At 47.6% G+C, this 21,755-nt stretch overlaps 1 protein-coding gene across 1 annotated transcript in view; it reads right to left on the bottom strand.

Moving 5' to 3' along the window:
- Nucleotides 1-21,755, bottom strand: part of DAGLA (diacylglycerol lipase alpha) — a 56,630-nt gene that overhangs the window by 10,993 nt on the left and 23,882 nt on the right. The window contains exons 3-16 of the mRNA XM_059474654.1: nucleotides 20,677-20,815; nucleotides 19,849-20,060; nucleotides 17,801-17,902; nucleotides 17,218-17,356; nucleotides 13,879-13,966; nucleotides 10,244-10,378; nucleotides 9,483-9,560; nucleotides 8,567-8,691; nucleotides 7,467-7,623; nucleotides 7,185-7,268; nucleotides 6,988-7,065; nucleotides 3,063-3,143; nucleotides 1,640-1,782; nucleotides 313-381 (exon numbers count right to left, since the gene is read on the bottom strand). Of these exons, the coding sequence (XP_059330637.1) occupies nucleotides 313-381; nucleotides 1,640-1,782; nucleotides 3,063-3,143; nucleotides 6,988-7,065; nucleotides 7,185-7,268; nucleotides 7,467-7,623; nucleotides 8,567-8,691; nucleotides 9,483-9,560; nucleotides 10,244-10,378; nucleotides 13,879-13,966; nucleotides 17,218-17,356; nucleotides 17,801-17,902; nucleotides 19,849-20,060; nucleotides 20,677-20,771 (1,586 nt within the window). The 5' untranslated portion in view covers nucleotides 20,772-20,815. The remainder of the gene's footprint in view (nucleotides 1-312; nucleotides 382-1,639; nucleotides 1,783-3,062; nucleotides 3,144-6,987; nucleotides 7,066-7,184; nucleotides 7,269-7,466; nucleotides 7,624-8,566; nucleotides 8,692-9,482; nucleotides 9,561-10,243; nucleotides 10,379-13,878; nucleotides 13,967-17,217; nucleotides 17,357-17,800; nucleotides 17,903-19,848; nucleotides 20,061-20,676; nucleotides 20,816-21,755) is intronic.

The raw sequence follows: 21,755 nt of genomic DNA, 5'->3' as shown, positions 1-21,755 counted from the left end.
GGACAAACTGGCCAAATGAGGTGGCAGCATATCCAGGACAGGGCCAAGATAACAGGAAACTAGGAAGGTGGCACATCTGATATCCCAGGTACCACAAGGAGGTAGAACATTCCCCCTTTCACACAGGAGGGATTTGCCCATAAAAGCCCCAACAAAGGTGTCCAGGAAAAATACAGACACAGAGAACAATAAAAGGACAGGAAAATGAGAAAGGTGGAAACAGAGATGATCCAAGTGTTTCAGACAGGAAACAGATGATTTGGGACAGAACAGCAGAGATTCATCAAGGAATTCAGACACTCCTCCACTTGCCTGGGCACCAGATCTTTGCCAAGCACCACTGCAGTCACAAACTCCTTGGAATACTCCATGGCATCCTCACTGGAAGAGAAACAGGAGCAAGGAGAAGCAAACAGTGTTTCATTCCCTATTCAGTGGCAGGAAAACCAGGGGCACAAACTCCAATCCAAGCTGCTCCAGGCTTTGGGGATTTGTGGAAGAAGAGCCTGATCTCCACATCCTACGGCCCAATCATTCCCCTGCACAGGACTCTGGATATAGCTGGGAAAGGAAATGCTTGAACTGAATGCCTCATAGTAATTTTCCAATAGTTTGGGAATGATGGAACAGCCAAGAAAGAAGATATTTCCTACTCCTGAGGCTATAATGTAGGATGAAATACCCCAATATTTGGGGGAATTCAAATGGCAAATTTCTGCAGCAACCTGACTTCCAAGACAAGAATAAAGAAATCAAGATTCCCACTCTGAGTTTGCTGCAGATATTCCCAACCAGTCACCATGGGCAGAGGCTGCCTCACTGGCCTAGGGATGATCCTGGGCATGACACAAGTCAGGAGCTACCAAGGCATCCAGGAGTGGAAGTTTGGAGCAGAAGGCTGTACAAGTCTCCTGAAATATCCTCCCCTGTAGCTCTGTGGCTGCAGAAGAGCTGGGAATGCTACAATAAGGAATGCCAGCATCCAGATTCAGCAGCAGGATGGTTTAAAACCCTTGGCTGCACCTGGAATATGATGCAGGAACTACCAGGAGAAGCTTCTCATGATCCATAGCTGATTCCAAGGATCCCCATGGTGTCTGTCAGGACCAGGAGACCTTCCCTCACTTCCCAGCAATCCAATGGGATGTTTTGTTTGGGAATGACATGACCAGAAGGTCTGTTCCCATTTATAATGGGAAGGATTCACAATTAATCTCTCCTTGGTTTTGCCCCACAGCCAAGGGAGGGAAACCAGAACAATCCCTGTGAGAAATTTTAGGCTGCAGAATGACAGAAATCACATCTCAATTCCAATTTCTTTGGAAAAGGAGTCCAAACAACTGGATCAGCTGCTGCAGACACCTGCATTTGGTCAAGTATCTCCTTTATTTCCATCTATTCAGTGGGAGGGGGCAGAGAGTAAGGAAATTGCACCCATTTCCCATTAAATGTAGACCCATGGACAATTCAGTTATAAACCAGAATATTTGGGAAAGGGGCTATTTGCCATCCTAACCTGAATACCAAACTATATCCCAGAGGAAACACTCAGCTTCTCCAGGCTGCCTTGTCCATTTCACTGCTCCCTAGAGCCTCACAAGCAGGATCCAGTGTATCCCAGGTGTATCCCAACACTTACCTGAGCAGCCCACCTGGGGGGGAATAAGCAAAGCACTTCAGGGACGGATACTGGGGACGCAGCAGGAAGGACAGGATGGCAGCTGTGCCAGCTCCAAGGGAATGCCCAACCACAATCAGGCCATAGTGCTTTGTTCCTCTTCCCTAAAAAACATGGCAACAACAAGGAATCGAGGTCAGGTTAGAAATGAAATTGAATTTATCCTCCAAATCTCTCCCTTTCCCCAGTTTTGGAGTTTATTTCTATACATGAGCACTCCAGATTCCAGCTGAATGGCGCCTTGCTTGTTCTGAATCATGGAATCATCACAGAATCCTGGAATGGTTTAGGGTGGAAAGGAAGGGAGAGATCATTCCATTCCACTCCACACCTTCCACTAGCCCAGGTTGTTCCAAGCCCCATCCAACCCATGCTGGAACACTTCCAGGGATGGGACAGACACAACTTTTCTGGGAAACCCATGCCAGGGCCTCACTGGAGGCTGGAATTCATTCACTTCTTGAATTCTACATTTGGCCTACTGGGACTTTTCTGAAAGAAAGAAGGTGGGAAAAAAAAAAAAGGAAAGGCACACAAGCTATCTGAATCATTTAAGATTTGATGGGAGCTTTTTGTCCCTCCTGAAAACATCCAAGCTCACACAGAAATTGTCTCTAAACCTCACTGGACACTTTTCTATGGAATATCTGTCCTTGGCAACCGTCAGAAACAAGGTCCTGTGCTGGTGGGACCTGGGATGGCACTTATGGACCTAAAGCTAGGAAATATTCCTCCTCAGTAACAGAACAGCTCCCATTTTCCCTTTGTAGGCAGAGAGGAATGAAGCTCCATCCCAAAAAGCTGGATGCTGGTTTATCTCTCCCTCCATCCACCAAATATCCCAAGGCAGCACTTCAGCAACTATTTCTAACATATAAACCAAGGTAAGCTGCTTCCCAACATCTCCCTTGAGTCCTGTGACATCTCCCTGCCACCAGGAATGTGCCTACAGGGACAGTCACCACCACATTCCAAAGAATATCTCCATAAAAATGGGATTTTAGTTCCTGCTGATTTGGTTTTAATGCTCCCTGTCCCTCATTGCCACCATGTGGGACTTCCTGCCTCAGGAAAAGGAAAATAATCAGGAGCTCTGCACTATTGGTGCTTCCAAAATAAAAAAGCCTTGCAGGAAGTCTGGATGGGGCTTGGAGCGACCTGATCTTGTGGAATGTTCTCTGCCCATGGCAGGGGGTGGAATGGGATGAGCTTTAAGGTCCCTTCCAACCCAAACCATTCCACAAAATGAGTAACTAGCTGGAAATCCAGGAATTAAAGGGTGAGCTGAGAAATGAATACAACAGACTCAGGGACACAGAGATTCCCTTAAAACCCAGGTTTTTATGGAAATCTCATCCTCTGTCCAGAAACAACTCGTACTCACCAAATCCCGCCCAAAAGCTTGGGACAGCACCATCTCCTGCTCCAGCTTCTTCTTGATGTACTCAGCAGACAGCACCATTCCCTGTGGGAGCAGGAACACACAGCAGGATGTAAATGGCATCTCAGCATCCAGAAGGTGAGGAAGCTCTGGAATGTCCCTCAGCATGGATCTGGATGGAAGGGGAACTGATTCCCCTCTGCATTTCCAAAGTTTTGGTGCTTAAGGAGTAAGGGCAGTTCTTAATTAAGGAACACTCCAAGGGCCTATTCCTGGGATTTTAGGGGGAAAACTACCCCAAATCCAATTAACTTAAACACAGGATTGTGGCCTGGTACTTCAGGCCAAGGGACCTGGGGCAGAACAGAGAAATAGACTTGGATATTCTAAATATTGGTGGTTTTAAACCCAAATTATCCTATTCCAGGTAAATCTGGGACGGAGTTTTCAATTTAAATCTAGGAATAAAAGTGTGAATCATTTTAATAGAGTTAATGATTCAAACACCAAAGGGAAAAGCACAAGGAATTAGTTCCTGCCTTCTCCAGCCATCAATATTAAGGGGATTTGGCTGTCAGAGGACATTCATCCCAAATTATTAAAAGTTTTTATTCCCTAGAAGTCAAGGAGTGCTGGAAGATGGGAAAGATCATATCTGGGTCTAAACATTCCTCCTCTCTGCTGAGGAGTGTTTCTCAGATTCCAAATGTAGTTCAATGCAATTCCAAGTGCAATTATAAACAAGCAACTGGAATTTGGTTTGTTGCATAAATTTCTGATAATGCTACAGTTTAACTCAGTGGGAAGTGAGCCTGAACTCCAAAAAATGGGGGGACATGGGGAAAATCATCTCCTTGGCTGTTTTCCTTTAAATCCCTATCTTAAAATGGTGTGAGCACAATGGAAATGTTATTGGGGGCTCACTCTTCATCTCAGAGATAAGAAAAGATTCCTGGCTCCAAAAGCAAAGAAAAATATATGTAAATAATAATATATAAAACCTCAGTTATCCTGGAGAGCTGGACTGGGGGTTGGAGTTAAAAAGGGTAATGAGGATATGACAGCAGGATAATGAGAGGGAAAAATCAGGGAAACATCAGAAGTAAATCACAGGAAGAGCTGAGGAGGAAAATGGTGGGAAGAAAATGAGGGGAGGAAATTTGGTGGGAAAATCAGGTGGGAAAATCAAAACCAGGGATAAATCAAAATCAGGGATAAATCAGGAATAAGTCAGGAATAACAATGTTGACTATCTTGCATCGATATCACCTCACCAAGCCTCCAGAGATCCAGTTTTATTCCATTCTTATGGAATTTCTTGGGTTGTTTCAAAGAGGGGCAGAAAGGCATAAGAGAAGCCAGTAAGGGGAAAAAAAAGCAAAGAAACATGGATTTTTCCAGGTCCTCAGCACCTGAGATGTCTTTGATCCCAATCTGGATACTGAAGAGAGGAAGCAGGACAGGGGAGACCCCACTTCATGGAAATGAGTTAAATGGAATGCTGCCACCACCAAAAAGCACCACAGTGGTTATGCCTTGTCCCAGCTCCTCCCCAGCTTCCAGAAGAGTCTCCACTCCCAATCCTAATGAGAAGTGAGCAGCAGGCCACTGATCTAAATTCCCACCGCGAATTTGGGATTCTATTTTTAGGGAGCATGACCCAAATCCACGGTGATGTCACTGCTGGGATGTTTGTCAGCCTTTGGGAGGTGTTTTTGGTAATTATTTCCTAATGGAGACAGGGATTTTAATGATTATGGAATGAGACTGTAAACTTCCATTTAGATTCACCATTGGAAAAATTCCCTAAAATTCCTGGAATCCTGGTTTGGGTTGAAAGGGATCTTAAGGATCATCCCATTCCATGGACAGGGACATGTGCCATTAGCCCAGGTTGCTCCAAACTTCATCTAACCTGGTCTTGGACACTTCCAGGGATGTAGGCATCCATAAATTCTCTAGGAAACAAATCCAATTTCAAGTTAATAAAACTATTTGGGCTTAATTTTGCAAGTTCACATGTAAATAACCAAATGGATCAAAAATTTAGGGAAAGGGAATAGAAATATTCTGCATTGTTTTGCATCTCAAAGGCACAAAACTGCTGTGAGATATTTGAGATTTTGGGGGAAAACCCCCAGAAGGGTCTATTTATGAGAGAAAAATGTTGAAAAATCTTATTACTGGGATCATGGCTCAGCTTCCAGGACTTTCCAGCAGCTCCTTGTCCTTCTGGTTGGCTCAACACCAGGAAACAAAGCTCTGTAACATCCTATTTTCACTAACTATGTCCTGGGAGTTCAACAATTAAATCTGGATTCACCCCTTTGGCTGAGGATTATTTTTTAAATTAACTTTGTTATAAAATCAGTGGACTTTATTGCAAAAATAGTGAAGTTGGATTCTTCTTTGAGTTATAATCCCTTTTTTTTGGCATTCTAATCCCTAAACTTTAGTTCCAGCTCTATTTTTTGATCCAGAATAGCTCAGAGGCCTGATAAATATTTTTTTAAATTGTGACATTGGAGCTGTGGAGTGATAAAAAATTTCATGTAAACATCAAGACTTGGAATTTTAGGATGGCTTACAGACACCCCCGGGGATGGGTGGGACAGAATTAGCAGGAAAACACCCCAAATGAAACAAATCCTGGGAAAGCTCCCACATAGCCAAGTCCTTGTTTCCAAATTAAATGTGTAAGTGAGACATTGGATTTGTTTGGATATTAAACTTGACTCCTGGACATTAAAAATGCATTTAAAATTCCATTATCTCTCTTAGTTTTCCCTCAGGAATCAACAGCACATTATTGTCTGTAGATTAATATTGATAATAATTCCAGAGAAAGTGAATATTTCTCTCCTGGCAGTAATCCCAAAAAAGAAATAACACAAAGGACAAATAAAAGCTCTGTCTGGAACAAAGGGAATAAACTGATAATGTTTCATGGAAGTCGCCAGTGGAGGAATATTTTCATACAAAGATCAAAAGCAAAGCCAATTTCTGCAAGGATCTATTCCTGGATTTTCATTGAATCATGGAATTCTGGAGTGGTTTGGATTGGAAGGGACCTAAAAGCCCATCCCAGTCCCATGAGCAGGGAGACCTTTCATTAATCCAGGTTGCTCCAAGGTGTCCTAGCCTGTGGGCAGGGGTTAGAACAGGATCTTTGAAGTCCCTTCCAACCCAAACCATCCCAGGATTTCATGGTTCTATATCCTAAAGCAGAGGGAAGAGGTTTGGTATTCCAGCAGGACACCATGAGGCAAGCTGGAGCTCCCAACTCATGGCTTCCAAGGATTTCCAAGCTCCACACCCCACCTTGAGCAACACCTCCTTCCCCCCAGCAGCACTTCCAGCAACTGTTCCATTCCTTCCAACCTTCACTCTGGATTTTCCTTTCCCAGCTTGGCACTGCAGCTTTGGAAGCTGCCAAATTCCTGATCATCTTAAAAACTCAGCATGTCGTTCCTTTGCCAGCCAGGGGCAAAGGTCAGCTCTGGAATAAATGGATTTAGCCAGCCCAGAGCTGCTCACAGACACAGAGCACCCATCTAATTTCACGGATCCGAGTCCTGCCAGCATCCTTGGAGGACATTCCCATCACAGCAGAATTTTAAGCACATTCTCAGGCTTTGATTGAAAATTCCTTAAAGGTTGTTGGAAGAAAAAGTCATTTGAGTGGCTCCAGGAATTTCATTGTGGGTCTCCACGATGCCTTCCTGAATCTGGAATTCTCTAATTGCACTGAGTTTTTAATTACACGCCCAGTGATTTTAACTGTTCCCACTAATTATTTAACACCTCAAAGTCCTTTCCGTAACTTCTTTTTCAAGTAATTAAGACCATTTGGGGGTTTATAATTAAAAAGTGAAATAATTAAAAAAAAACCAAGGGGTTTTGCTTGGTTTGGGATCGTTTTCCCCACCTTGTGTCCCAGCCATGTTCCGTGGTGCCCCTCAACTGGCAGGCGCTCCGCGTCCCCTGTCAGATCCGTCAGGGCATCCTGGAAGAAAAGCAGTCACCTTGCTTCAGGTGAGTCAAATCCAAGTCAGGATTCCAAACTGGGAAGGGCTCCAACTCTCTGGAATATCCACTAAGGAGGCCACTGCATATCCCACTTACTTTTGGGGACAGAGTCCCCCGGATGCTGATGACCACCTTCTTCTTGTCATGGTCCACAGCCACGTAGAAAGGGGTTTCATAAACCTGCAAGAGATCAGGAGAGACATTCCTGTTGGATTATCCTTGGGGAAAAGGAGACAGAGCATATGACAGGACTTGTGTCCAAATAACAGAATTTTTTGATGGAAATGGAAGAGAAAAAGGCTTCATTTCCCTTCTTTGTCCCAGCAGAGCTGGAAGGGGGTAAATCCCCTTGGGAAGGGGGCCTGGGGTTGTGCTTACAGCGTCGTGGCAGGAAGTGTAGACGATGTCCACGGAGGTCATGTTCTCGTCCAGGAAGTGGCGGCGGATGGCGATGGCGTTGCAGCCACAGCAATTGTCCTCCTCGATGGTGACGCCGGGAGCGTAGCGCGGCCGCGACGGGCACAGGCAGCAACACCTGCGGGCAGGAAGCACGGCTTTGAGGGGAAAAGGCTGGATTTGGAGTGGCATTCCTAGAGGAAAGGGAAAGGCGGCCCCTCCGAACCTCATCTCGATGGCAGCGAGTGCCAAGTGAAGGATAAAACCATGAAACAGCCTCAAAATCTGGGATCAGGTGCAGTTTTCCTTTTGAGCACCAGAGAGAGCTACAGTGCAGCCAGTCCCCAAGGAATCTAAGGATTGTGGGGTGGGATGGCTCCTCAAAGGATACTGTCCTTGGAAGCACAGTTTTCCAGTGCTTCAATGTGGAAAAGCCAACACTGACCGAGCTCCAGGTTTATTTATAGGAAAACAATGGGTTTAGAATCATCCCAAAATAAAAAGAGAAGCTCAGGTTGATTTTCCTTTTTTCTCTCTCATAAATTAAAGTATTCCAAAGGAATCACATTCCTCCCAATAGCCCAGGAAGTGCCAAAAGCTTGTCCCCAAATTGAATCCGGTGACAGAATTCTGGCAACTGGAAACAAACCCTTGCACCGGGGCAAAAATTCTGAGCTGGAAAAATCCAATTAATCTGAGGGAGCACAGCCCAAGCCAGGCAAATCTTGGAGGTCTTTTAATCAGGACCCAAATGTCAACTCCCTGATTTTTGAGCTCCAAGAAGCTCTTTTTGGACTTGGTGTTGTGCCAGGTGAGCTGTCTCCACTGGCTGTTCCATGCTCCAGAGAGGATGGAGCAGAGGACAGGCTGGTTTATGTACTAGGAACTGGAAGGGATTCAGAAAGCCTTTGGAATATGAAGCCCAGAGAGATGGAAAGTAAAAACACGAGGAGAAAAAGACAGAAAATAAATTGAGCAGGGAGGAAGCACCAAGGGGATGAAATAAACATGGGGAAAAACTAAGAGTTTTTCTAAATGTGGGTAAACCAGGCAGGAAAAAAGGGATGAGGGTGGGCACTCACGAGCAGGATCTGGCCAGGCGGCAGAGTCCACATGTGGGTTTCCTCATGAGGTAAATGGGCCATCCATAGGCAGCCAGGGCGAAGAGCATGTAGTAACACACCTCCCGGTACCGCTGCATCTCTTGCTGGAAGACACGGCACTCCCTGAGCCTGCCATCTCCTGGAATTCCCCCCTCCATTCCCTTTTTCCATGGTTAGGCACGTGCTGAGTGCCAGCCCCCTCTCCCAGCTGCGCTGTGGTGACTGAGGAGAGCGAGGTGGGGATGCCAAGCAAGTGCCACCCCCTCCCAGAGATTCCTCTGCCTGATTTCCTGAGGAATTCTCTGGGGTATCCCACCATGCTGCCAAGGAAGCTCCTTCCTGCAGATTTGGAAATGAGCTCCCTAAATATCCCCTCTCCAGCAGGCCAGAGGATGCCTGGAGAGGGCCACAAAGCCAATGTGAAGCAGTTGCATCCTATAAAAGCTCAGTTATTCCAATGAGCTGGATCGGGGGTTGGAGTTAAACACAGCAGGATAATCAGAGGGGAAAATCAGGGAAACATCAGGGAGAAATCAGAGGTAAATTGGAGGAAGAGCTGAAGGGGGATAATGAGGGGGTGGAAATTTAGTGGGAAAATCAAAATCAGGGATAAATCAAAATCAGGGATAAGTCAGATAAATCTAAATCAGAGATAAATTAGGGATAAACCAAAATCAGGGATGAATCAAAATCTGGAATAAATCATGGATAACACTGCTGACTCTCTTGCAGCAAAATCACCTCACCAAGCCTCCAGAGATCAAGTTTCATTCCATTCTCATGGAATTTCTCGGATCATTTCAAAGAGGGGCAGAAAGGCATAAGAGAAGCCAGTGAGGAAAAGAAAACAAGGATCACAGGTGAGTTTGGAGGATCCCATATCCCAGGGCCTTACCGCATTCTTCAGATCCAGGTATTTGGTGTTCCTGGTCACTGGCATTCCAGACAGGAAAGCTAAAATGTCATTGTTTGCCTGGAAGCCACAAATACACAGAAAAATTCCTACATGTGACAGCAAGACAAAAATCCACTCTCAAATATCCCAACCAGGCCCCTCAAATACTTCCAATGGTTTTACTCCTCCCTGATTTGAATCCCAACTCAAAGGGGAAAAAATCATTAAAACAAATCAATTTCCTATTGGGCTGACAATGTGAAAACCTCATCAGCAGCTTGGAAAACTGGGAATTTTTCCTGAATCCCAAATCAAGGGAAAAACTCCAATAAAATAAATCCATTTCCTACTGGCTTGACAATCTGCAAACCTCAATAGCGGCTTGGAAATTTAGGAATTTTGGAAATTTTAGGAATTTTTCCCCCTGCAGATTGCTGGAGTCTTCTCCATTATCTTTATACAGTGGGAATAATCTTCCCATTCATTTCCATGTACCTACAACCCCCTTGGAGGTGTTTTGGCATCAAGAGAACCTCCTGTATCATCTGCCTGGAGAGGACCAATCCAGATTCCAGCACCAGCAGAGGCGTTTGACAGGGAAAAACTCATGGAAAGCTGCTGAAGTTCCCCATTATTTTTCTTCCCCACCTCAGCAAGCGAGAACAGCCCAGAGGTAAGGTGGGCAGAGCCCTGCAGCTGTTTCCCTGCAGGGAATCCCACCCAGGGCAGCTGGGATGGCAGGGGTTGCCACGTTTGCCCACCTCGTCCAGCACGGCGTTGCGCTTGGCGCGCTGACGCTGCCGCAGCAGCACCAGCCCCGCGATGATGTCCGAGGGCACGATGTCCAGGTCCCGGAAAAATTCCGCAAAAAGGTAGGCGATCTCGGAGTAGGCATCCTGCAAAATCCAGGGAGAGAGGGCTTGGAGAGGGAGGAGGAGGAGTTTGGGTGTGGGAAGCCTCAAAACAGGACACAGAGTGAGAACTGGACTCGTTTCTGGAGCTCAGCCTCCCAAACAGGCGCGAGATTCCTGCAGGGAATGCCAGATCTGGACTAATCACATGATTATTGTGTCGTGTTTGTTTTCCACAGTCGCACTCGGGGGCTGGATTTGTGCCGTGTGTGGGCACCTCGACATCCAAACAGCTCACACAGGACACAGGGAGGGAAAGGGAATGGGTTTGGCTCTCTCTATTCAACAAAACAGAGAAAATGGGATGAAAACCAAGCAAATCCCAATCCAGTGCTACCTTGGAGTCATCCTTTCTCCTCTAAAGCAGAATAAAGGCCATTACATGAGGAAAAAAACACTAATTTTGTCCTATTTAAGAGTCTTTTCAACTCTAATTTTGCCCTGGGATCCTTTTTCCCATATTTATCCCAGACCCAAGATCCTGTTGCTCAAACTTAACCCAAACCTGGGAACCTTTCCCCAAATTTACCCCAGACCTGAGACCCTTTTGCCCACATTTAACTTGCCTGTACTTATTCCAGACCTGGGATCCTTCTGTCCAAATTTAACTCACCCAAATTTATCCCAGACCTGGGATCCTTTTGTCCATGTTGCCAGGCTTTTCCAAGTTTATTTTGGATGACACCCAAGCAAAAAGGCACGAAAAGTACAACTGAGACACTGAATGCAGAATTCCCAGGAATGAAGGTGACCAAACCCAAAAAAGGAGGGACAGAAATGGAAGTGACCTGAGAGGGTCAAGCAAAGCCCTAGAGCAGAGGGACAAAGATATTTTGATGAGAAATGTCCTTTTTCCACTTTTTGCTCTGTGCTGCAGGAAAAGAAAACCACAAGACCTTACAGGAGAATATTTTGGGAGGCTGGAGAGGGGCTGGAATGTGGGTCAGTGCTGACCTGTCATTACTCCAGCCTAAAGACAAGGATGATCCAGAGGCTGGAGCAACAAAACATGGAGCTGTACCCACCAATGATCCATATTTGACTCCTGCTATCCAAAACTTTTCCTACAAGGATGATCACAGCCTTACCTGAACCTTTACCCTGCGTTTTCATAGTATCCTTTATCCAGCATCAAAACCCACAAGACTGGAGTGTTGTGGAAACCCTGAGCACTCCAGGACGGGATTTCTCCTCTCCCTTCTTTGACCATCAAGACAGTAAATCCCTTCTCTTCCCTGCAGGAACGACCTACATCCTTTTATCCCTGCCAAACTCCTGGCATGTGGGATGACTTTCAGTCATTTTTCACTTCCCTACAAAAGCCAGTTAAATCCCCATTAAGAACTGGGGCTCCAGGTGCCAACTCTCTGTGCCAGCAGTGCCTTTGGAAAGCCACCGGCATTCCAACCGCAGTATCCTTGAAATCCTGACCTCATCAATCCTAGCATGGCTCCTGTGAGCTCACAAGAAATGCCAAGAGCCTCCAAAGGAAACAGGACAAACACCCATTAATCCAAAGTGGCAGCTCCAGCCCTGGATGCTGTGACAAAAAAAAAGGCCCTGATGGAAGTTCAGTGCATATTTTCCGCTCCAAAGGAACAGCTTTTTCTGGGAACACCTGACATTATTCCTGTTTGTCCACCTGGAGTGCTCTGCTACAAACCCTGAAGGCTCTGAGGCTTCAGACTTCACCCCAGATCCTTTCCCCAAAGCCATGTCCATTCCATAAAACACTTTTCCAGCCCAGAGGACAATGATCCTCTGCTGCTACATTTTTTTTCCATGGGGTCTGGGATGGGCAGCAATGGATTCATTTCTGATCCATTACGTGCTCATTCATTCCACACGCTGCCATGCCAGGACACAACGTCAGGGCTTGTTCCTGCAGAGAAAAGAGGCTGGAAATTGCTCAAAAGCTGGATGTAAAGTGGAAATTCAACAGCACGAGGAATGTGAGGCATTTGGAATCCACTTTTATTCCAAGCTTAACAAAAAAGAGTAACAGTCACTGCAAAATGGAAAGTTTGTTAAAAAGAACTCGAAATATTTGGAATATTTTGCAATACTGAATAAAATGAGAGTTGTTCAGGGCATTCAGGTGCCTGTCAGGGCTCTCTCTTCCAGGAAACAGAATCCACACTGTGCCTCAGGGCAGGAGTCTCCAGCACCCTGGCACATCCCTGACCTGGATGTGCTCTCAGGGAGAAGGGAAGAGTCTCTGCTCTGGAGCACCAAGGAAAAGCTTCTGTGGGAGCTGCCAGGGCACAAAGCTCCCTTGGTCTCAGTTTTCCAGATGGATTTCCCCAGCAGATAAGCTGGGAGCTGTCAGGCCTGAGCTTGAACTTCCCAGAAGGACATTCCCAAGGAACATGGTGGCATTTCAGCCAGGGAAAGGGATCCTGGGAGGGGCAGCATTCTGAGACACAGTGCTGGATTTCTGCACAAGGACTGTGACAATTCCTGAAGCCTTCCACACTCTGGAAAATGCACCTGTGGACAATTCCACAGCACTCCCTAAGAAATGCTGTTAATCCAATTCATCACCTGGGAAGAACAAACGTTCACCTGACTCTCCTTTATTTTTCCACTTTCCCTTTGGAGCTTTCCATCCCTGTCTCATTTCTCTTCCTCTCCACGTTCACATCCCTTCCAGTGTGCTCCTTTTCCCGCTGCATCCTTTTGGAGCACGAACTCTGGGCTATATTTAGTGAGGACACAGCGGCTGTGGTCGGTCCCTTGGTGCTTTCCCTGTCATTTTCTGTGCCCTTCTAACTGGAGTTAAACGTCTGGGCGGATTTTTTGGCCACTGCTGGTTTTGTTGGAATGTCCTTGATAAATCCCAGCTTTTTCCCTGAGCGGTTGTAACTAATTCAGAGCTCAGTGCCTGCAAGTACACAAATCTCCTGATTTTTATGACTTTCTCCTCCCTTTGGGAACAACTCCCTGGTTCTGCTGGCTCCTTCAGGAGTCCTCAAATCCTCAGAATTTTAACTGACTTAGTTAAATCAAAAGCAAACTTTTCAAGCTCCAAAGTTTGACTTGCCTCTCCAGCAGGTCCTCTGGAATGCTGGTGAATCCCACCCTCAGGCACAAACCTGCTCCTAGTGATTCTAAGGAGAATGGAATGATAACTTTTGGGGAAGGAGTTTCAAGGCCTTTACCCTTCCCTGCTAGAGAACAGCAAGGGAAAATCCCAATGGCAGCACATGAAAATTCCCAGTGACCTTCTTGTGGATCTAGGGATTAGACAGTTTTTGATTGTCAGGAGATCCAGAAGGATTTTGGTGATTCTTCCAGGTTTTTGTTTTCACATTTCCAAATTCTCCTCCTTAAGGGTGTAAGATTGATGGAAACAACAGGAGAAAGCACTCAGGAAGGGGCTGATAAAGGGAAATGGTAGCTGCCCAGGATGTGCTAACCTGAGGGAAAACAGGGATTTCTCCCACTGATATTTTGATTCCCAGCAGGAGATATTTGGTACCCACCGACTGGGAGTCCTTTGTCCGTGTGCAGCAGAGGAACACCTTGAGCCTGCGTGTCCAGCTGCTGGCTTGTCCCTCTTCCAGGCGGTGTCTGGGGATAAAGGGGAGAGCAGGAATGTGAGGAGAGGCAGAACATGGTGTAGGATCCAACACGGAGTGGCACAGGCTGTGCTGTCCCTGGAAAAATGGGATAACGTTCTCCCAATCCTCTTTTTACCCAGGCTGAGCCCCCTGAGCTCCCTCAGCCCCCCCTGGTGCTCCAGCTCTGTTCCCTTCCCTGGATATGCTCCAGAGAAGTGTGAATCCACAGGATCAAGCACTGTGTTTGGACACCTGGTATCCTGCGTGAATGGGATGGATGGAATGAAGTTCCTGTTGCAATTTGGCAGCTGCTCCATGTGCCAGGATGTGCAACCACTCAGGAGGAGAAAGTTACCTCAGGGTGAGGGACTGGGAATGGCACAAGAGACCCTGAACATTTCAGACATGCAATTTTTCCCAATCACAGAATCAAGGAATGCTTTGGGTCGGAAGGGACTTTTAGGATCATTGTGTTCCACCCCCTGCCACAGAAGTAGGGACTGACTCCGGGCCAGAGTGCCAAGCTCCCTGAAGTCCATACTCCTCTTTTTTTTAGGGAAACACAGATTTAATCCAGGCCAGAGCAATCCAAAATAAAACACCACTCCATTTTCCGGCAGGGTATCCCATCAGGATAAGTCCAAGCCCAGAAAGTGGTTTGCACCTGGAAGGAAAAGATGCTGCAAAGGAATATTTGCTTGAAATGGAAGGAGCAGATCCCACAGGGATCCATCAGCTCCTGCCTGAGTATCTGAAAACAGCTCTCCATAATCTTTCAGAAGAGGAATGGGAATATGAGTGGCAGCAGGGCTTTGCTCCCCCAGATTCCAAAGAACTCCAGAATTTCCCTGGCAGGGTTCAACAACCAAGTGCACTCTGAGCTGTTTTCCCTCCATCTTTTCCCAAATTCTTTCTTCCTAACTTCCAGTCGTTCAGTAGGAGCTCCAAAGCTCCATGGAAAAGCCTTGGCACAGCAAGCCAAGCCCTTTATTGGGTTGTTTCTTTTTCCCAGCCCACACACACCACGATGCCACTGGGAAAGGAAAACCACCGTGGGATACAATCCAGCCAGGCAGAGAACTTCCTCATCTATTCCTTGGAAAGGATTTCTTTCAGCAAGAGGGAGAAGTTGGGAATGTATCCTTTGGAAACAATTGTTTGAGCAGTGAACAGTCACATTTGATGTTTGTTTTTCACATCATAGCCCACAGCGTTTGCTTGTTAACAGCTGTTAACATTCCCTTTCCAGAGGGAAAATCCATGAACAGCAGGAACAAGCTCTCCATAAATACTGCAGGCCTGGAGGGAAAATCCCAGCCAAGGGAGAAAGGCCTTCACTCAGCTTTCTGAAATCTCAAAATTCCCCACAGAGGAGAGAATTTTGGGGTTGGTTTGAATTTACTTGTGCAAGCTGTGGAGCTCGGATTTGCTTTGGAAAAATCATCAAGAATTCTGGAACGGTTTGGGATGGAAGGAAGCACAAAGCTCATCCACTTTCAGCCCCTGCCATGGGCAGGGACAGCTCCCACTGTCCCAGATTGCTCCAAGCCCCATCCAGCCTTGGACATTTCCAGGGATGGAGTAGCCAGAGTTGCTCTGGGAAAACCATTCCAGTGCCTCACCACTATCACAGGAAAGAATTTTTTTCCTTGGATGCAGTACTACATCCACAGTATCATCCTTCTTATCTTCCTGGGAATGTCCTGATTCCAAGCAGAATCACCATGCTAGGCACTAATTCCAAATATTCCAGGCCACTGTAACACATTGGAAAGGTCAGGAGGAATATCTGACATTCCACAAAAAAACCCAGGCTCCTTCTCACAGAACTTGATGCACTATTCTTAGAAAAGACCATTTTCCCCCAAAAGGGAGACCTCATTCCAAGTCATTGGAATACAGAAAAATACATAAACCAAATGAAAAATGGGATATTTATGGAGTGGTTTTTGAAAGCCTCATTTTTTATCCCTCGGATCCTGATGCCCTCCAAAGCCACATTCCTCAAGGACAGTCACAAATCAAAGGAAACAAAGCCTGTTTGTGTTGTCCCCTACTGGAAAAAATCCTTCAGAAAAAGCTTTGCTTGGTGAAAAAAAGCTTTTTCTCTCCCCATCTGGGGAGCTCCAAGATGGAATCAACTCTTAATTAAAAGATTCAACTGCCAACACAAATGGAATTGTTCCTTGGCCAAGACTAAATAGGAGAAACCTCAGGGCAAAAGGTTGGATTTTGTAGAGGAAAATAAAGGAAGAAAGGGGATTTGGAAGGAGATGCTGCCTCAAAGTAAGGAAAATTTAAGCACACACTCAGTGTTTCCACGGAAAACGCTGCTATGGGATATGGACAAACAAGTTGTTGTGGTCAGCAGGGTACATGAGGACCCACAAATCCAGTAATTAAGGCAGAATCCAGCTGGATTCTGCATGGCTTTGCCTCCTTTGGATGCAGGTGCCCACACACAGCACCTGACAGGGAGCTGCATCCTCCCAAAATTCCCTTCAGCGGAGCAGAATGGTCCCTGCAGCAAGGCAAGGAGAAGGGCAAGATCCCAAAAAATCAGGACACCGTTCCAGAAACCTTGCCCTGGGAAGCTGTGGTTGCCCCATCCCTGGAAGTGTTCCAGGACAGCTTGGACAGAGCTTGGAACAACCTGGGATAGTGCAAGGTGTCCCTGCCCATGGCTTAAAGGGCTTTAAGATCCCTTCCAACCCAAACCATCCTGTAATTCCCTGGCTTGAGGAGGATTTTGGGTGCCTATAGCCAAAAGGAAACAGCACTGGTAATGCTGAAACCCTTCATTGGTTCTTTCCTTAAATCTCTGTGTCCTTGGATAGAAGGAAAATTCAGTCTGCTGTGAAGACAGGATGGGAGAGCTGGGAATGTTCAGCCTGGACAAGAGAAGGCTCTGGAGAGATCTTAAGCGCCGCAAGTGGATCCAAGAGAGCTGGAGAGGGACTTTGGACAAGGGGCTGGAGGGACAGGACAATGGGAAATGGCTTCCCACTGACAGAGAGAGGGCAGGGACAGATGGGATATTGGGAAGTGATGCTTCCCTGTGAGGGTGGTGAGGCCCTGGAACAGATTTCCCAGAGAAGCCGTGGATGCCCCATCCTTGGAAGCATCCAAGGCTGGGCTGGAGCTACCTTTTCTAGTGGAAAGCATCCCTGCACATGACAGGAGGTTGGAATTCCATGATCTTTAAGGTCCCTTGCACCCAAGGCACCCTGGAATTCCAGATCCCAGGGAATGCTGCCTCACCTGAGGTTGTAGGTCCTTAGGTTGCGCTGCCGGCGCTTGGTGGCGCGGAGCTTGACGAAGGTGCGTCCCGTGGGATCGAAGACACACAGCACAGTGATGCACACACTCAGGATCACCACCCAGTTGCACACCACCATTCCTGAAAAAAAAAAAAAACCAGGAGTCACGTGCTCTGGCTCTTACTTCCCACCCCAAAAGGAAATCCTCTGGAAAGGCTTTTAAGCCACAGCTGGATGAGTCTTCCGGCTGTTTTATGGGGCCATTAAATGCTCCCTGAGTATCCGGGGCTGCACCATTAACATCATCCCCACCAGGAGACTGGGAAAGGCTTCCAGGAAAACAGTAAAACCATTCTGAAGGGCAAGAGTAGAATTTACAGACTGCCCTTCCCTGGGAACACAGATCCCTGCCCGAGCGCCGGCAGCACAGGCGGATGAATGGAAGGACTGTTCTGAGCAATAAACAGGAAAACAAGCCCCACATTGACAGCTCCCAGCCACTTCCCAGAGTCAATCGGCACAGGGGAATGAAGGATGCCCGCCAATCCATTGGAATGCTCCCAGGCCACATTCCAGCTCCATACCCAGGGTGACACTCTTGGCTGTGATGTCGTTGCAGGAGGTGTAGTACTGTGTCAGCCACACGATGCCCACGATGGCGTACACGAACTCAATCACCAGGATCGCTGGAAAAAATGGGAACAGCACGGATGACAGCAGCCTCTTCCCTAAGGATGAGCTCCTCTTCCCATTTTCTCACAAGGAATAGGTATAAAAACGCTTTGGAAGGGGATGTGTAAGGAGATGAGCCTAAAGTGTGACATGTTCCAAACGGCTCCGAAAAAATGGGATCGTGGAGGGGTCAGCGCCCTTGGTTGTGTCACAGGTATGAATCAGAGATCCAGACCTTCCTCCCACGCTGCTGGAAAGACTCCCTGAGGCAGCAGGAATGACAGGACCCAAACCTTAACTACCTCAGACAGCTGGCCTGACTCACGGATCCAAAATATGTAAGTGTGTGGATCCAGGATTAATCCTGCTCACTATGCTTAGCAAACATTCTCAGCACCTTTGCAGCCCTTCCCATAACAGTTCCAAGGAGACAGCGCCTAAGGAGCTCCTCAGTTTTGCATGTGACTGACAGCAAACTAGAAACTGGGGATTAACAGTGCTTCCCTGGAACAACAAAAGCTGGGAAACTGCTCTGAAGTGCCCATCCTCCCACTTTCTCCCCAGAATTCCAAAGGACACGTGGGCAATCAGGTGTGGAGAAGGTGAATACCTTGCTTGGGATTGCTAAATTTTGGTGGAGCTGAGACTAAATCCAGCCTGGCTTATCCCACTCACCCTCCTTATCTCCTGCTGGCACAGAATCTTGCCTTAAGTGGCTTTGCTACAGACCTGGAAAGACCAGTTCCAGGAGACAGAGCTTTCCTGGGCAAGGAATCAGGGCTGAGACTGGTTCCTGATGAACCCAATTTATGCCTGAGTTAGGTTTTGCTTTCCTTAGCTCCTCTCCCCTTTGCCTGCTGCAGGACAGGAGCAGCAGGAGCAGGGATGAGACATTCCCAGGTTCACATTAGAGTTAATTCCCTAAATTCCTCTGCATTAAACAGCACATGCTTAAATTGGGATAGTCACATGGACCTTGCCCACGCACTGGTCACGCTCCCACTTCCATCAGCACAACTGATCAACCACCAGGAGCAAAATACCCAGGAAAAAGGGAATACAAGACCCAAAATCCAGAGGAAATCCCACTCCTGAGCACACAGAGTTTAAGGAAAGAAGAAGGGATGTTTTGGGGGGCCAGGAAAACCTTTCTTTGGACTGTCCCTACCTCCTTTGCCCCACTTAGTCTGGTTTTAACACAAACTGCCAGGCTCTCCATGCTTCCCTAGGGAGACTGGCTGGGAAGCTGGAGAGGGAGATTTGTTTGCTGCTTGCGTTAATGACTTGCACTGAGCATTCCAAGTCTTCCAGACTGAGCTTTCAAGCAAGGTTATCCTTATTTTAGAGGATTCTGCAGGAAAACAACCCGGCAAAAAGCAGGGATGCAAACGGATGATTTGTTTGGAATGGATTTGGCTCTGAATCCCCCAAGATTTTTCTCTTGAAACCTTTCATTTGGCACAGAAAAATCTGATTAAATTTCTGTACCTGGAAGGCAACAGAATCCAGGGTAAACAAGCTAAAAGGGAATGAGGGATCAAGGAATAACTCTCTTCCCTGCTCTAGTTTTTGGAGAGGGAACAAGAGGAATTGCTTATAGGAAGATAAAGGGAGTGAGCAGGTAGAAAACCTCTTTTGCTCCCAGTGCCTGGAGGGATGAATCAAGTGAGTCAAGAGGCAACACCTCGGGGTCAGAACCTTTGGGATTTATGCCTCTATCCTTGGAAAACATAGGGGGGGAAAAGAGAGACAGAAGGGGAGCAGATTCCATGAGAGGAAAAGGAGGCTATTTGGGACATCGCCCGCCAGTCTGACAGCCACGACAAGGCGCAGCCTATGGATTCATCGGGATGCACGGCACATCCTGGCAGCCATCTGGCCGTGCCAGAGGAGCCCCAGAGGCAGGGAGAGGAGGCCCCAGGGCAGAGCACAGGGAAGTGTGGAGGCTCCGGCCGCTTACCCAGTCGCACATAGAGGACGTACTGCATGGAGTCCCGCGGCTCCGTGTACAGGATGCTCCCGCGCATGCTGAGCCAGATGATGGCCAGCTCGGCGATCATGCAGCTCAGCAGGATCCCCAGGTAGCCCCGGCCGTGGTCCACCAGGTTCAGGGAGCACGTCTCGTTGGGATTGTACACCAGCCCGAAGAGCACCACCGAGAGGATCACAAACCTGCCGGGCAGGAAAGCCAAGGAAACCATGGAATATCCCACAGCTCCTTACATTACTCTTCATTTGGGCCCCAAACCCCCAAAAGCCATCCAGAGGCCCTGCTACCCCCATCAGAATCATTTCATCCATGCTACATTATCCCATGGGATTTGCCACTCCAGAGAAGTCATGGCTGCAACATCCCTTGGAAGAGTTCAAGGCCAAGTTAGACAGGGTTTGGGGCAACCTAGTGGGAGCCATCCCTGCCTATGGCAGGGGGTTGGAATTGGATGGTCTTTGAGGCCTCTTCCAACCCAAACCATTCCAGAATTCCATGCCTGTTTTTCCTGAGCTTCTGTAGAGAAACACGACCCTAAATTCTAGTGGAGAATCTTGGGCAGCACAGAAGGATAACAAAAAGCTCTGGTCAGGCTCTTTGGAACTAGACTAGAACTTGGAACAGAGCTAAGCTGGAAAACGGGAACAGAAGCTGGAAAAATGTTGGTGTTCATCAGGAATGTCCCAACCAAACTTTCCGGCCCCATGTAGAAGCACAGGGAGAATTTCCAGCCGTGCCAGAAACAGCCAGAAGAATTCCTGGGTGAATTCCAAGCATCCTTGTGCCCTTCTCACATACCAGGTGGTGTGAAGGAGGAAGAGGAAGACGGCTGGCAGAACCAGGTCATCGCTGCCCACAGACCAGCGCCGGCGGAACACGACAATCCCTGGCATGGCTGGCGGGTCCCGGGAAGTTCAGCAGGCACAGCACTCACCTCCTGGAAAAGAATGGAAGCAAAGCTGCTGCTGAGCCTCTCCAGCCCCCTCTGGAGAGCCCCACAACCTGAGAGCCATCCTGGTTTATCCCAGAGCTGCTTCCTTCCAGCACCAGGGGGCATGGCATGCTCGGGAAGGAGGGCTGGGATTTGAAGGAGTGGGAAGTATTAGGTGAAGCCGGTGTGTAACTCATCCAGATCCACTTCATGGGATTACCTGGAATCCTGTTAGGCTGTGATGGTGAGCAGCCACTGTGGTATTTGGGACAGGTCATCCTGGCCTCAAATCTTGAGAAAACACTGTTACTGTGTTTTTCCATGCACAAACCTGCTGCCAGGCTGTTGTTGTCCAACAATTCTCCCCCCCACACTTGGCTCAGGAAGCCAAAATATCCATTAACAGCCAGTGACAGCATCTGGGGAACTATAGACTGGCTCCCAACAGCACTTTCAGTGAGGATATTGGCTCCTAGGAGATCTCCCCCTGGACCAGCAGGAGCATCCTGCCAGCTCCACATCTCCATCGCATCCGCACCGGCCCTGACAGGCACGACCAGTTCCAAGGTGGAAGATTGAGGAGCTGCTGTTCCTCCCTGGGTTTTGTTTGTGCTCCTATTTTTAGGGCTTCCCAAACCCTTTGGAAAATAGAAACAGGAGTGGTGCAGAGTCACGAGACTGCATAGGGCGCTCCAGCCTCCTCCAGCACAGCCATCCCACTCCATCCCAGCTGGCCGTACTCCAAACTGCTCCAGAGGGACTCTGGCAGCACACCTTATCCCACTCCTGCCTTCCTGGCTCAACACATGACCCACTACCAGGAATTCTCCTTGGTTTTGCCAAATCCAGGATGGTGTCTTTGCACTCCTTCCACAGACACCAGGGATTTCTGGATTGGAGGATTAGTCCTGTCCCTCTTTCCATGCCCTAATCCCTGTCCCACTTC

This window comes from Ammospiza nelsoni, chromosome 6 (assembly GCF_027579445.1).
Source record: "Ammospiza nelsoni isolate bAmmNel1 chromosome 6, bAmmNel1.pri, whole genome shotgun sequence".
In the NCBI taxonomy this organism is placed as follows: domain Eukaryota; kingdom Metazoa; phylum Chordata; class Aves; order Passeriformes; family Passerellidae; genus Ammospiza; species Ammospiza nelsoni.
This window is presented reverse-complemented; position numbering and strand designations above follow the sequence as displayed.